At 45.7% G+C, this 16,360-nt stretch overlaps 5 protein-coding genes across 5 annotated transcripts; 2 read left to right on the top strand and 3 right to left on the bottom strand.

The window, feature by feature from the left end:
* The first annotated feature begins 630 nt into the window (after positions 1-630).
* On the top strand, positions 631-2,589 carry LOC131262863 (uncharacterized). The gene has a single exon (XM_058264949.1). The coding sequence runs from the start codon at positions 631-633 to the stop codon at positions 2,587-2,589; it is 1,959 nt and encodes a 652-aa protein (XP_058120932.1).
* Positions 2,590-3,690: 1,101 nt separating this feature from the next.
* On the top strand, positions 3,691-4,473 carry LOC131265049 (uncharacterized). The gene has a single exon (XM_058267310.1). It carries the CDS (start codon positions 3,691-3,693, stop codon positions 4,471-4,473), a length of 783 nt encoding a protein of 260 aa, XP_058123293.1.
* Positions 4,474-5,212: 739 nt separating this feature from the next.
* LOC131265048 (uncharacterized) lies at positions 5,213-5,938 on the bottom strand. Its single transcript, XM_058267309.1, has 3 exons — positions 5,933-5,938; positions 5,663-5,866; positions 5,213-5,548 (listed from the first exon to the last, which is right to left on the bottom strand). Exons 1-3 carry the CDS (start codon positions 5,936-5,938, stop codon positions 5,213-5,215), a joined length of 546 nt encoding a protein of 181 aa, XP_058123292.1.
* A 1,563-nt stretch (positions 5,939-7,501) lies between these two features.
* Positions 7,502-9,354, bottom strand: LOC131265047 (trichohyalin-like). Its single transcript, XM_058267308.1, has 2 exons — positions 9,286-9,354; positions 7,502-8,218 (listed from the first exon to the last, which is right to left on the bottom strand). The coding sequence occupies exons 1-2, from the start codon at positions 9,352-9,354 to the stop codon at positions 7,502-7,504; spliced, it is 786 nt and encodes a 261-aa protein (XP_058123291.1).
* Positions 9,355-11,003: 1,649 nt separating this feature from the next.
* LOC131265046 (pupal cuticle protein Edg-84A-like) lies at positions 11,004-11,459 on the bottom strand. Its single transcript, XM_058267307.1, has one exon. It carries the CDS (start codon positions 11,457-11,459, stop codon positions 11,004-11,006), a length of 456 nt encoding a protein of 151 aa, XP_058123290.1.
* Between the last annotated feature and the right edge of the window lie 4,901 nt (positions 11,460-16,360).

Below are 16,360 nucleotides of genomic sequence, written 5' to 3'. Positions count from 1 at the left end.
TACGATCCAGCAGGACATTAATTGAAGACATATAAAAAAAGATATTTGAAGAAAGTCGCTAATATTCATAGGAATATTGATACATCCAATCCCTACTGTGCAGGGCTTGTTGATATTGCCAGCTACATTCGTCGACGGTGGAAAGAATTAAACTCTGTTTATGTTTCTATGTGTTGCTGCCAATCACCCACCGAGCCTTCTGCTACCGAAGCTTCATAAGTCGAGGTGAATGAAAGTAGTAATAAAAAAATCCAACTCGAGCCTGTTTGGTGTAGTGCATATTTCCTGCTTGCTGTACAATTCGATTACGCACCGGTTCGATGCGTCACCGGGCTCGATTCGCCGTGCAACCCTTTTGATTGTGCAGAACGCATAATGCACATGCATAAGGCGCACCCCTACCCGGTCCCCGGGGGTGGCTGAAACCAAAATTTGAAGCTTATAAAAAGCTCCTGCAAGGGCGAAGAAAGTGGTCAGTCCACTGATAGCCACTTAACGCCGCAGTAGTCGCAGTTTTGAGGGGGAAAGCGGGCGCGTAGTTAGCTTTGTGTGTTTGGGGTTTGGCCACCCAGGCAAAAGACAGAGACGACAGTGACCCAGTGCCTCTTTTCGTGTTGAGACCCGCTCGCAATGTTTAAGGTGAGTTTCAGTGGCTTGCGAGAGCGCGACGTCGTCAGTGATCTGAAGAAATCTCTTTTCTGTATCTGGTTCCAGCTGGTGGTGATCATACTGTGCTTCGCCACGCTGCTGGTTTCCACCGGGAGTGCACTGAAGAAAGACGAGTATGAGATCAGTATCAAGCACGGTTCGTTCGCCGTCCACCAGCGGCACGTGAACGCGGACCAGGGGACGGCGGTGGGCACGTCGCCCTCGGTGCCACAAGCGCCCACGGTTGCCCCCGCGCCAGGAAGTGCGAGAAGTGGTGACGAGAATGGCCAACGAAACGAACAGTTCTTTGGTGATGGTGAAAACGGAAACGGTGAGAGGATTTCCACCACGCTAGCAGTTCCGAGGCCAACCACTCAAAGTGCGGCCGATGTAGTGTCATCGGGTGCGGATCGTAAGACATCACAGACAGCCGGATCCAGCATAAATAGTATCGAATTCGGTGCCGTGTCGCCGGGACTCGAGGAAGTCCCGCTGCAGGAGACCGTATTCCAAAGCGGTAAAGGCTCCAGCTCGTCCTATCAGTCGTTGGAGCAAGACTTCCGCCGCAATCCTGCGCCAGAGCGGAATGCGATCGTGAAGTCGATCAGTGCGCAGGATTTCTACAACACGCCACAACTTCGTGATCGTGGTCCAGTGTTGTTCGCGACCGAACCTACGACCACCACGTCAACGAGCACCACAACAGCAAAACCTCCCGGTAAGCGGTTGAAGTCGATCCCCAAAAGTGCCGTCGACGAAAACGAAGAGATCTACCTTCTGTTGAAATATGAAAATCCGCGCAAAAACTCAGAAGATAGTGAACAGCCGTCGGGAGTAGAACGAAGTGCATCGAAAGACAATACCAAGGGTAACATTCCGCGTGAACGCCAAGGAGTTTCTGAGACAGGACGAAAGGAAACCAAAAACGATCGAGCTCGTGCTTCTGGAACGCGAGGCCGTCCTCAGGCAGAGGTGACAACGAATGACGACTTCCTGCAGGAAGGAATCCGAGCCGGTGGAAGCTTCACAACCGTGGGATACTTCGTGAATGACGTCCAAACGACAACGCCTATGACTCCTGTGTCTACTTCCACTAAAACACCCGTCGCATCGACGAACAAACTTCGCAACAGTTACGGAGACTTTCTGAGTGAAGATTTCAAAGACTTTGAAGACTCCATTCGCCCGATCGAGGAAAATGTCGATGAGAACGTCGAGGATTCGGATGACGTGGAAGAGGCTGCTGGTGATGGTAGTGAAGACGCCGACGGTAGCCCTCCGGAAGACATCGACGCCAATCTGGATATCATCGAGATGACACGAATCCTTGCTGGACGCCAGGGTGGTCTCACAATTGCTGAGTTCAATCGGCTGTTCAAGGACTACCTCAAGAAGGAGATAACCGCGGACGACCTGGAGGAGTTCACCAAGCTCGAGGGAGTCACGGACAATGAGGCTCCAAAGGCGGCCGCCTCGACCGACACGGATCCCACAAAGTCGTTCGATATTCGGGCGGAGAATGGGAAAAAGTCCCAGAAAACGGGAACTTTGGCTGGACCGACCGCAGCTCAGAAGCAGCAGCTCGAGAAGCTGAAGGTGTTGATCAACAAACCACCGGGCAAGGCTGGCGGACGCAAGGAGAAGCTGGTCAAGATCGGCTACGGTGGCTCGAAGTCGTTCCAAGGGGTGTACAAGTCGCAAAAGTTCCTAGAGAAGGTCAAATCGGAGCGGACTCCGCTGCCGTCCGATGGACCGTGGAGTGGACTAGGCTATAGGCAACAACTACCGGCGCGCGAGATAGGACCGATGGCGTACGTGGACAATCCCGTGTTTGGCTTTGTGCCGGGAGCGGCGAGACCTCGCGTTGGAAGCAGCGGTGCCGAGTCAAACGTGGCTACCAATGGCGGTCAGAGCTATGTTAAGTTCCAGAAAATCAGCTAAACACGGTATGACTAGAACCACCGTGAAAAATCAGACTGAAAAGGCTGAATCGTTTATCGGATTCCTAAGAGCACATGTTGTTGTTACCTCTGTTTAAGTGTAGCGTATAGCGATACAATAAATAGTAACCGTTGTTGTTGATATACAGGAGAACTTTTACGCCATTGTTTTATAGTTGACCATTGATGACACAACTAGAATTATTTTGAAAAATGATGACAGGCTGAGGCTTTTCAATGGAAAAGTGGGGAAAACGGCATATTTGATGTTTCATTAACTGTGCAAGCGATTGAGGCGTATGTTAGAGCAAGGTTACACGTGAGGAAGACTATCGCACCAGTATAATTTCGTCAGGATCCATATCACACGATATCCCATACCGAAAAGGAATTTCAACTACTGCAATATCCGCTTAGTCCTGGATCACAACTAGAACACATAAACTTCTAACCTAACCTTGTTAACCGATCTTGCTCTTAAGCTTTCAACTTGCGTTCAAGAAGTGCATCAACTTACCAGGAATATTTCTTCGATCTACAAATATCAATTGTCCACTATCTTTGTTAATTTCTTTTTCGACGCTTGTTTCTTTCTTTGCGAACACTAAAGAAGAACATTTTGTGAATTTAAGGAAAACCATTTTGCACTATTCAAAAAGTCAAATCATTGATTATAATGGTTCGAAATAAATGGTCCACTCGCCATTGACCGTGAAAAGGACTGGCTCATTGGAGATACTAGCAGTAACTGTGCCGAACAATTCTAGTTCTTGCTTACACTTGAACTACTTGTTCTGATCGGTGCGAAAGCCAGAGCCTACTCCGTTCGGATACGTTTACCGCGCACAAAGCACTACATTTCGAAGGCTGACCGAGGGATGTCTGCGGCGGCATTCTTGGCCAGGAAACATCCTCTAGTCACGCATATGCATTGGCAGTATAAAAGACTAAGAATGCACCACGAACGGTATCATTCGACAGCCACATTTTCAGCTAACTTCAGCTTAAGCAGCAACACAACACAAACCAATGGCTAAGGTAGTTTTCGAACTAATACGTGATTTAGATAAACATTGCTACTGAACGTTGATTGCCTTTTGAAATGGTTTTCCAGCAGGGATTTGTGATCTTATCCGCACTGCTCGTGCTGGCAGCGGCGGCCCCTCAGAACCGTCCACCGAGTGCTGGATCGCAACTGACTTCGAAGGAATGGGAGCAGCTGGGAAACGCGATCTCGGACATTTTCGGAGTCGATCCAGATGGAGTTCCAATCGAACAGGGCGAACAGCAGGAGGATGGTAGCACGGAGCAGGACTCCGGTCGCTCGGAAAGGATGCGGGAGTTTATGGAACGTCAGCGAACCAACCCGTCCGAAGCCGGCCGGTTGGAAAATAGTGAGGAACGGGAGCGTGAGGCGATCGGCCGGGCTGAGGGTCGTCTTCCGGAGCGAGAGGCTCGCCGACAGATGAACCGTGGGGCTCGCCGCGGAGGTCGACAGAACGATCGCCAGCAGCTGGAAGAGCTCAGCCAGCAGAAGGATTGCCAGTGGACGAAGGAAAATGGGCAGAAAAAAGCGAAGGGAGAGTCGAAGGATAAGAACTACAATAATTTCCCACTGTACGAGTTCTCCTACGGAGTGCACGATCCGGAGACGGGTGACAAGAAGGAGCAGTGGGAAAAGCGAGTCGGTGATCACGTGAAGGGAAAGTACTCGTTGGACCAGCCGGATGGGAAAACACGGATCGTGGAGTACGTCGCCGACGATAAGAATGGGTTCGAGGCGGTGGTGAAGCAGGTGGATCAAAGCAAGCGAGGAAACGTGAAGTGGGGACACTCCGAGCTTAATGTTGCCCAAAGTTATAGTAAATTGAAGAAGGTAGACTAAAGGAAACAGGATAATGTAGCAATGGATCTCAAGTTCCAGTGTGTCACTTATACTCGCCATTTATGCAAACCATCTTCTTGAGCTGTCTCTATCTTCTAATCATCTTCTCATCTTCCAAAATTCATTGACTGAAAGTTTTCATATAAATCACATATTCTTCATATTTCTTTCATGTTCTTTCTTGTGTAATTCATACCAAGTACACATTCAGCTAATCTATATATTAACAATACATTTACTAATAAATGATGAAGAGCTTAGTTGAAAAAAAGTTTAAAAAATTGCTTGGTTTATTGTTCACACCTGCAAATCAAATGAAATTTTGGCTAACGGTTTCGAAAACGTATATGATGATAATGTACCAAATTTAATTATAAATAACACCGAAAAATCGTGCAACAGTTATTAACTTCTCATTCAATTACGATCCACGGTCAATGATCCTCAAAAATAAATTCACGATCGCCACAACATTGTGTTTGTACTCATTCGAAACTAATCGTTATAAACCACCAGAAGCAATGATTATGGAGCCGGTCAGCATTTGAGATAATAGGGTTAATAGAAAATTATACCTTCACAACTCACGATCCTTCTAGTGGTCATAATAAACTTGAGGAGTAGCTGTTGATTTGGTTTATTTCGATTGTTTTTATGTTGGCCAATTTCTTCATCAAAATCGCCGAGTTGTTCTTGAAGCACTCCACTAAGCCATCGTTCAACAATTCGATACTGAGTGTTAGTGGCCTGTTCTCTTGAGGTAACTGTAACTATGCGCCACCTTGCCCTTCTTGAAACCGCCCGATTTTTCCTCCGTCACCACTGCCTCCTCCTCTGTTTCCTCTTGCTCTTCTTTCTTCTCCTCCTTGAGTTCTAAGTTCTTCACCGTCGCCTCGAAGCCACGCTTACCGTCCGCTTTGTACTCAACCACCCGCTGCGTTCCATCAGACTCGTGGAACCGGTAGCCACCCTTTACCCGATCTCCGTGCCGTTTCTCCCACTGATCCTTGTGATCCCCGCTGATCGGATCCTTCACACCGTATCCGAACTCGTAGCTGGGATGCGATGACTTTTCCTCGCCCTTTTCTTCTCGCTTTTCCTCAATTTTTTCTTCGATCTTTTCCTCGGTCTTTTCATCCATCTGTTCCTCGATCTTTTCCTCAGCCACCTCCTCCGCCTTCTCATCCACCTTCTCCTCCAACTTCTCCTCAGCCTTTGTCTCGAGAATGATGGTTGTCTTTCGTCCGCTCAATTTCTCTTCGTAGATAGTGTATTCGGGAATTTTGTGGAATATTTCCGTGTCGTACGCAATCAAGCGCCGTTTTTCTTCTTTTGCCAACTTGTGTCCATGGCCCAGGCGTATGGATTCAAGCAGCACTAAGAGCAGAATGATCTATAAGAAGAAACAAATTGATAAACTGGCCCATTGTCAAGAAACGTTTGAAGAAAATAAACTTACTTTCATTATTAAGAGGATAAACCTTTGCTGTGTGTTGTGATAAGGTGCGAGAACGAAGTGAAACTGTTGGGAAGAAGGGAGTTCGTACGGGGTTTATATACCTAGAACCTCAGCCATCGAAGAATCTGCCGTGTCGATAATGAATTATGATAGAATTTCGGTGTAACAACCCATCTAGTGGAAAATAAAATGGTACTAACTTTATCCCACGGTACTCATCTGCGTTGGAAACATTCATCAACAACATGCAACAGAGCCGGCGCCCTACTTTTCTTGCCTCTCCGATCGGCACTTCAACTTCAAACCAAGGCTGAACATCGTTGCTATTTTCTTCGCGCTGTTTACAAAGACGCCGTGGTTGTGGAAACAAGCGAACAATGTATTCCATACTCTTTAATGCTCCCCACACTGGAGATCAGCTAACGGTTGGTTATTAGACGAAAGGTTTTCCACTTTTGTAGACATTTGTTACCAAACAAGAAAGAAACAACGTCCAAATGATTTGGTTCCGATCGGAAAATCGAAACGGAAACGATCATTTTCGATGTGCTCCGGTGGAGGAACACGCTCTGTCTGCTCAATATTGACCGGAAGCCCCGACGAAAGGGAAACTTTTCTTGGGCAAGCTTCAAACCGAACCAACCGATCGGCTACTTGTAAACCGACCCATGGGGGTGATGGTGCGCGGGGGAAGGAGGCTCACTGGTGGATCGCAATATGGCTCGAACAATGGCGCCAAACACCGAATGGGTGTTTGGTGAACCGATCGCGGTGCTCCAGTTTGTAGGTCAGTGTCGAAATTTGCACCTCAAAGAGCTTTGCCTACAATGCAAGGTAACGGTAGTGCGGGCGGGGGAGGTGGTCTTTACTACCGATTTTGGAAGCATGAGAAAAGTGAACCTTCAAAATTCCCTTTTCAGGGCATAATTTTCCTACGGAGGTTTCAATGTTGAAGGTCGAACCCCACTTTTTTGGAATCGGATGAAAGCAACAATAAAATGTCAATGTTGTTTTGGGAGTAAAGATACTGTTTAGCATTTGAATGAATTGAGAGCCAGTTCTAAAGTTGTATTAAGTAGTATACCATTTATTACTTTTTTTATGTTTCAACTGATCAAGTAGGAGATAATTGGTTTTGTCTGAAAATTATCAAAAATTAGCTACCTATCTAAAACAACTCATCAAAAACAAGGAGGAAATAGAAAAACTGTTAGAAACAAGGTACATAGTGAACTTCGAGATGCAAATTATTGATGAAAAATCCACTTGTAATCTCCTCTGTTCTCTGAAGTCTGTGTTCTGAACTTGTATTAAGTAGTATACCATTTATTAATTTGTTTATGTTTCAACTCATAAAGTAGTTGATAATTGCTTTTGCCAGAAAATTATCAAAAAATTAGCTACCTATCTAAAGAAACTCATCGAAAACAAGGAGGAAATAGGAAAACTGTTAGAAACAAGGTACTCGGGGAACTTCGAGATGCAAATCATTGATGAAAAATCCACTTGTAATCTTCTCCTCTGTTCTCTCGTTGCATCTGCCCGCTTGTTGATATGTTCGATCTTCATCTAAATCTGCCCGATCTTGAGCTTCCGCTTGCCCTCTTCAACCTTCTCCACCACACTTTGGCTGGCCTCAGCGACCGCATCGAGCTGCCCACTTTCGAGCACGAACTGCTGGCCTTCTTCGGTGTCTAAATCGATCAGTCTCAGATTGCCGTTCGCTTCCTCGATCAGCAGCAGATTGCGCACGCGCTGTATCGCCTCGGAGTCAACGGCACGGGTCAGCTCTTCCTCTCCGACAGCGGACGTGTCCCCGATTTCGTTCTCCTCCTGAGGCGTCTCCTCGGCCAGCTGCTCCAGCCGAGCGCGGTTGTATCGCTCCCGTTCGCGCACCGGAAGTCGACCGACGCGTCGGGCCTCCATTTCCTGCCGACGTGCTTCACGCAGGGCTTCGGCGTCCTTCAGCGCCTCCTGACGCCGAAGTTCGTACTCCCTTTTGCGATCACTGAGTGATTCCAGGGATTGGAGGATTTGCTCCCGTCGTTCCTGAAGTCGCTGCTGTTGCTGCTGTTGCCGTTCAGTTCGACGCCGAGCGAGTTCCGCCCGCAGTGCGTCCAGAACACGGGTTGCGTTGGCACGCTCTGTCACTTCTTCCGACGGGGGGATTACCGTCGTTTGCTGCTCGTTGAGTGGCGTTTCTTTCGACGAATCGTTTGTTTCGTTGGACTGACCCGAGGCACCGTTAAGTCCGACCAGCATCAGCAGGGCAACACACAGAATCACCTAGAACAAATCACGCGTCGTTAGAAACCGAACAGACGCTAGACAAGCGTAGGCGTGGGTGATGTCCACTTGTACAATCATTTATTTCACTTACCTTTCCTCCGGCCATCTTGTTTCCTCCGGGGCAATCCACAAAAAAATACAACTGGACACGTCCAACGGCTCGTGAGGATTAATTAATCTTCTTAAAGCTCACTCACACCGCTGACTCAACCCGAAGCAACCACAACACGGCAACGCGATTCAGACAGTACGAACAACGACGGGGAACTGATGCAGCAGTCGGGGGTTGCGCAAACTTATATATACAGACATGAACGAATTATTCAAATTTCCAACTAAGCCGGGTCTCGAAACAAACACCTTCGACCGGCTGGTAAGCTCGCCGGATGAGCTGTTGATGTTTTCGTACCGGGCCGGCCGCTCTCCAATTCGATCACTCTTTTTTCTCGGCCTAGATTCACTTCCGATCCGGTGCGCTCGGCGGCCGGCACTGTTCCGGCCGGGCACGGACACGTTTGCGCACAGCGAACGCACTTTTTGGCCACCTTTCCACCAGCGGATCTCCCGACCGCCGGGCCGACGTTCTAGGCTGCATCGAAAGGAAAAATCTAATGCTATACCGGCAAGGCTTGTTGTACACGGATATGCTCGATCGAGCGCCGATGCGGTACGGTTCGGAAACGGGGCCGGCTGTGGGTCCGTGGTGAGGCGAAGGATTAATCGACTGTGCTAGACAACGTTGATGTTTCGTTTGCGGCTCTCTGCGTATAGCCTCGCGAGTGCTCGATCATTGGCGAAAACCGCAACCTGGGTCAATCGAATCGGTTTTCGCACTCAATCGACCGTTGTTCAGGGTGTAAAGTGTAGTTTGTTATTGTAAAGGTTCTCGAAAGAAACAAATTCTATATAGAGTGACTTTTTAATGTAAATTTTTGGCAGTGTATGAATATATTTTCAGTAAAAAATGTATATTACTTAAACATTAGGTATCATTTCATAAGGCAGTGTTGACGGAACGTGTTGAAGGGTTTTATTGGTTGTTTTTATTGGTCAGTTTCTAACACTTTTGTATTGTTTATGTTTCGTGTTTTCTTCCAACTGTTTTGGTCAAGCAAATAAATAAATAGCACCATTCTATGGTTGAACGTTTAATTTCTGAAACCGATTTTAGAAAGGCAACAGGAATACGTTCAACCACACTTTCAAGGCCTTTAAAAAGTTTTGAAGTCCCATTTTTTTAACAACAAGCACAACAATACTGCTTGAAAACATTTTCGCATGATTAGCTGAAAAACTACATATTGGTTCTTAAAATTGCTTGCTGTATGAAGTACGGTGCTGGAGAATGAACAGGACAACAATTGGTAGAATATTTTAAATATTTTGCGATGCTTCACTATTTCAATCAGCGCTGTTTATGATTTTTAGATATTCTTCGTTTTCTTATAGACTTGAGGATAATTAAAGAAACAATTCTTTTTAAAAGCGGATCAATCCTCGCTTTACTGAAAATTAAAAATAAACCTTTTGTTTGGTTATGTTTCATACCAGAGCTGGTAACTTAAATAGATTAAATTAGTTATCCAATGGTAAGATTGAACATAGTTCAATAGAACATAGTTCAATTTTTCAATAGTTGAAAAAGTCAAGCGGAGCTGAAACAATACCATACTTAAATAGTTTTACGTAAGAGAGCAATTTGAAACCAGACCTCCATAAAATGCCCCGAAGCGTGGATCGGAATTTCCACAACTTTGTAGCACTAACCGCCATCCTTCAATAATTACCGCCTCACCGAGATGTTCTAAATAGTTCTCCTTTATGTATTTAGTCATCACCACCAACACCTCCTAGTTAATTATTCGATCCATCGACTAGCACCGGTAGCGACCACCGTTTAGAAACTACTTTGCGAACCAAATCCACCGACGAACAGATGTGGCGAGATGAAATGTGGCCTTTACCATCTTGAGGGAAAACCCTTTTCGAGCTCACACATTCCCTCACACAGGGGCATTTGCTGGGGGTAGGATAGCTTTCTTTCGGCCGTTGGGAAATGGTTTTTGCCACCGCAGTGACGTATTAGGGGTAATTAAGTAAACATGACGATTGATGCCGGTTCGAGCCGATTGAGGGAAGGGTTGCGGTCCAGCAACGGGTATGGGAACAACTTCAAGAGTGACGCGAACCTTTGCCATTTCATGGTGTGATGTCCGACTCCACATGTGACACTCCGTTCGTTGGTGGTCGACTTTGAAGCCGCGCAAGCACTTGCTACTGTAACGAAACGGATTTCGAAAAGGCCTTTTCTAAGCCATACCCGATCGGGGTTGGTCCGCATTCGGGTGGACTTGGGGGACGTGAATGAGGTCAGCATTTTCCTGTCGCATTGGGAGGCTCGTTTTGGATTAGTTAAAGAAAAGGTTAGTATCGACAAGGGCATGAAATGTGAACCAGGTTGATTTGAAGACGAATGCTTCGCTAATGATGCGGTGCGAAGAGTATTGCCTACTTTACGGGGCTTCAATGAGGAGAATGTTGTTTTGGTTGTGGGGTTCTTATTGAGGATAAATTTGATTTGTTTGGTGGAAATGAAGCATCACGCACCGGGATACTAATTGAATCGCACCGTGAGTGCGATCGAAAGCCATTTATTCGCCTCTAATTGCACCAGTAATGAAGGAGGAAATTAGTTGATTTCAATTTGCTTCGCCAGAACGAGGGACGATCGATTCGGTTTGGTAGCATGGTCGTTTTCTAAGGTTACTCCCGGGGTGTAGCCTCAGGAACTCGCTGCTCGCAGCATGTTGTAGCTGTGCGCGGCCATGTCGGGCTGTCCATCACGCTGTGGCGAGCCTTTCCGCAACTTCACATTCGTAACGACCGCCCGGAAGCCTCGCTCACCGTCTGCCTCGTACTCGACGATGCGCTGCGTTCCGTCGGCCTCCTCGAGCATGTACACACCCTTCACAACGTCTCCGGTGCGCCGCTCCCACTGGTCTTTGTGGTCACCGGTCACCGGATCCCGCACGCCGTACGCAAACTCGTACTCCGGCCCGTGACCGGATGGTTCCTCCTGCGCGCTTCCCAGTTTGGCAGCCTGCGGCGAACGTTGATCGATGTCGTTGAGTGAGGTGGACTCCCGCACACCGATCGATGGAAGGGCCGCCACGATCGATAGAACCACCAGCATCGGGATCAATTGCTGCAGAACACTTTGCTGGAAGTGGGCTGGCATTTTTTCGTTCTAAAGTTTCACAGCTCGAAATGGAATGTAGCAACGACTCCGCCGCACCACGATTGGCCGCAACTAAGCTGCCGAACAAGTCCGAGCCCCGTTTATAAGTATCCTTAGGTGGCGGAACCTTCGCGAGAACTTCCTTAGCCTACTTCCAAGCTTCGTGCTCCAGCTCGGGGGCACCGCGATGTTATAATTATCGAATCGATCGACGGTAAATCATATGCAAATGGTGCGCACGTCCATTATGCATCGGGCCGGCGAGCTTCGGATGCACTGGATGGTGCCAAATGCACCAAAGCCCATCGTTAAGCGTGGGCCGTTGGGTTTGATTGCAGACGATCGAATGCAGTCGCGTGTGCAAGGCGAAGACGCGCTATCGAACGCAATGCGGTACAAGGCATGAACATTCAATTTTGATTGCGCGTTCTCATTTTTGGCCGTTGTAAACATCGGTTCCACCTTGTAGAACAATTCATTTCCTCAAAGAACAGTTTACTTTACATGTTGGAATTTCCTGCCGAATTGGTTGCGGTGGAGAAACGCACGAACACAGACTGCTTTGATAACGATTTGAATAAAACAATTTAATAAAAAGTGGATTGTTTTTCATTAAAATCAAAGTCAATCAACAGACAGGTCGCAGCATACCATGTAACGAGCCGAAAACCGTGGGAAAATTGTTGACAGTTGGTTAAAATTTTTTTTACCTCTCACGAACAGCGAAGAAAGTGGGGTAAAACTGCAAATTTGGTATGTTTCATCAACAGAACAAAGAGTTGAGGCGTTCGAAATATGTTCTAGAGGAAGGCTCCGTATAAGGCAGACCAACACACTTAATTTCGGCAATCACGGCGAGCAAAAGGATCCATATCCCATGATTTCACACAGAAGAGCAGTTTCTATTAGCAAGACCATGGATACTGTGATCTAGAATTACCAACTACCTATTTCGCGAAGATTTTAGTGGAGAATCTCCCACAAGTATGCTGGAAATTTTTGTAAACACTTTTTTAACCAACTGTCACAACAATGGCGGAGCAAAAAAAAGCTTTGACCCGACCTGTCTGTTGATTGTCTTTGATTAAAATGAAGATTTTAAAATCAACATCAATCAACATTTGGGGGTTGGTTTAAAACAGCGCATCCCTATTTTACAACTTTCATATTTTTATTTTAGTCTTCATAATGATTTGATAATCTGTACATTTACTTTTTCTCTCTGTTTACTTCTTTTTGATACCAATGGGTTTACAGTATTTTTCTAAAACTTATGTCCAATCGTAAAAATTCAGCTTCTTTGCTGTGTTATTTCATTTAGCACTTTCGCCGCTTAAGGATCATAATCAGCATTATTTTGGCAGATGGGTCTCTTTATAACTGCCAACTCGTTAAAGTGCGGCCCCGTTTTGTTCGACTGTGTAAGCGGTGCATTAGAGAGACAATTTCCCACGATCATTTTCTCCATTCAATCATTTTATGTTACTGTTCACAAGCTTCACCCGCGGCCCATCAAGATCAATTTGGCAACACGAACCACAACATTGCAAAAAAACCCGACGCCTCCACGTGCGATCACGATCCGCGGGATGTAATTATCGGGCGCCCAAAAAACAAAAAAATGCATTTACCGCGGGGGGTTTTCAGCGAACCGAAACGAATTTTATGACCACTGATTAAACCGCTCGCTTTTGTCTCCGAAAAGGAAACCGGTCGGATGGGGCGGTCACTGTTTCGCACATAATTTCGCACCGGACCCAGCCCGCGCGCAATGAGTTCGAACCGGCGATGCAACGGTGACCTTAGCGGCCACCTGGCCAGCCGTTCACCCGGCGGCTCATTTCCAATCGGGCGTCATGGGAAAAATGTGATGCTCGCGCCGGTTGCCAAAAAAGCTTTCCCCCCCGCTGCCATCGATGCGCGGCGTCGTTGTTTTTCCCCCCCGAAAGCCGTTACAATTAGTTTCAAATAAACATTTCAACACGTCGGACACCTTTTAAAACACCGTGCATTCCACCAATTCCACTCCGTGACTCAACGCGTGGAAGAGACCGTTGCGGACGGATTTCCACGAGCGATCACGTTGATGCGGCTTTTAAAATCGCTAGAAGCGTGTGAGAATGTCATCGGGTGCGTGAACCTCAAGCCGGTCGACAACGGCGTTCTTGTGAAATGCATCCACTGGTCGTGATGGAGAAAATTGCATTAGGCAACGCGAGGCGGACGCAACCGGGAACATGTTTCCGAAGAAGTCCTCATCATGCTGGTAGTGGCGCCACGCGAATTTTCCGCATACACTACCGACTTGATCGATCGATCGATTGGCAAGCACAATCAATCAAGGGTTCGGTGTTCGAACGGATACAAACGCAAAGATTCTCTCGTCTCGTCTTACATCCAATTCGGGACCGATCTCGCTGACGTTGGGCGTGTTTTTCCCATCGAACCCATCGATTCACCAGCACTTACTCGTTTGACGAATTGCATCAATCTTACTTCACGAACGTGAGTGTGTGTCTGATGAACTGTGACTGTGTAGGGTTATCTTTTTTCATTTTACACGATGTAACTAACCCGGTGACATACCTGACCTCCGTTTATGATCGCGTGCGCCTGCTCTGTGCGTACGTATGGTTCATATTTATGCTTCGCAAACGTAATAACAGTAATAGTCGGTCGAGAACCATGAATCATGTCAAATCGACGCCACGGGGGCTCGGGGAAGGGAGGTCAGCTGGCCAGCTGATCGTTTGTCCGAAACGGAACTGCCCAAAGGGACGGGAGGCCTTTTGCGGGAGATTTCTTGCCGCTCCCACATCCCACCTCCCGCCGAGCGTATATTAAGCAAAAATAAAACGGTATTTAGCTCCGAGGGTGATTAGCTAAAATCGCGAGCCACCCTTCGGGTTGTCCGGTGTTTTCTTGCTGCTGCTGCTGCTGCTGCGTACGCGAAAAGAAACGTTCACACGCAGACGGACGCGTATGGCACTCTGCCATTCTGTGACCCGCATCGGTCAGTGCAATTGGTCATAGTATCAACAAATTGGTTTGGGTCTTTTACAGCTTGGAGGCGATCAGAAGTATCGATTTGTGAGAAGAAGGTTTCGTTGCGGAACTCTGCAGCGGGCTACGTTGTCGTTGCAAAATTGTCCACCATTTTCAAACTGAAGTAACTGAAGTAATCGTCAATTCCACCGCTGAAGAACGTCGGCAATTAAAGGCACTTTGGGTTGGAATTCCTAAAATGTCTTTTCGCACAGTATTTTCTACATTTTACAGCCAACAAGCATATGGGTGGTTTAAATATTGCAGGTGTTACAGCAGTTAATGTCATCAGATGTCAATATTAAAATGAGACACACATGTGGTCTGTAGCGATCTACGTGAAGCAATTTCTGGAATGGGTCATAATATTCGCTGCTTGATTGCAATGTGCTCTTCACCATTGGTGTACATGAGATCGAACCGTCTGTCTAAAGCATGTTGATAGAGATATTAATGTACAGTACGATCGTTCTTAAACATCTAGTTTCATGGTCCAGCGTTTTGACTTGGAATGATCTGCAATTGCTGGTTGCATCCAAAGCTTAAAAAGCTTCTTTTCCTAGGTGTACTACATAGTATACATTTAGGCGTTTTCTGGTGATTGTTACTAACATACATAGTTAGTATAACAGTTTCAAAATAGCAAACTTCATTGCATGAATTATGGACCCAAAAATAAAAAGAATCATACATCAGCAAACATTTGAGCCAACGAAGAATAAAAAGTTTGATAAATTTTTGTGACACTGGTTGAACATAAAGTAATCATGGTTTCACATTAGCAATTTTTAGTTCTTTTTCTTTTGATATGATTGTTATTCCAACGGTTTCGATAACAGTTTCAGAAATTGAGGAATGGATTGAATGGATATAAGATAACAGTGTAATACAAAAACTGTCAATTTGTAAAGTTTTTCTAAAGTTTATTAACGCCATTGACGTTTAACAACTGGACGAGCAAATCCGAAGTAGAAGTAATGATTAAACACACTGTAGAACAATCGATATCGGCGACACAAAGTTCGTGAATGTTCGAATAATTCAAAAGGATAGTAACTAATCGCAAATAAACATGAAGTTAGTATATGTAAGTGGTACACTTAAACTTGCTAGAGTACTGTCAAATCCTGAAGATTACGTTATATCATTCTGTGCACTGATATTTATTCAATGTTTAACTTCAATTTCCTAATCATTCTTCTACATTCGTAATAATAAATCATTATCAGATGAGAATTTTCAAACATAACGTTTCTGTATCGTGATCAGATTGATCTCCAGAATCAGACCAAAAGACATCGAATTATAATCATGATGCATGCCTCATTAGAGGTTTGGAGAAAACGTGTATTCTGAAATGAATTGTTGAGTATGTTCTGTTAATGATGTTTAGTTTTTAATTATTTTTATACAAAATTATAAGTAGTGAACAAAAAGCAGCAATGAACATCTAATGTTTAATGTAGTTTGCAGTAACCGCAATTAAATTTTCTAAGTAGGTTCGGAATGGCATGATCAAACAATAGCCTTGTGCGTTATCTTCGATGGATGCCCATCGTGTGCTTGTTTTATAAGCCGGGTAGGGCTGATTAGGGCAATTATATGGTTAAGTCACTGCATAATTATCTTTTATCTTGTGAACGATTCTTCGGTGTGCTATGAGTATTCATTGTTGAGGTTGAAAAGTGATGCTTAAGGCGAAAGATACATTGTAGCAATTATTATATTTACAATCACAGTTAAATTTTCTTCAATTGCAGCACACTGTCTAAAACCAAATCAAAACAATGCAATGAAATCAAAATCTGTGAGCAAACCTAGTGAAAGAAAGTTGTGAAAGAACTATTACTAAGCCT

The sequence above is a fragment of the Anopheles coustani genome, chromosome 2 (assembly GCF_943734705.1).
Source record: "Anopheles coustani chromosome 2, idAnoCousDA_361_x.2, whole genome shotgun sequence".
Lineage (NCBI taxonomy): Eukaryota > Metazoa > Arthropoda > Insecta > Diptera > Culicidae > Anopheles > Anopheles coustani.
The sequence above is the reverse complement of the archived record's forward strand: the minus strand, read 5'-3'. Positions and strand labels throughout refer to the sequence as shown.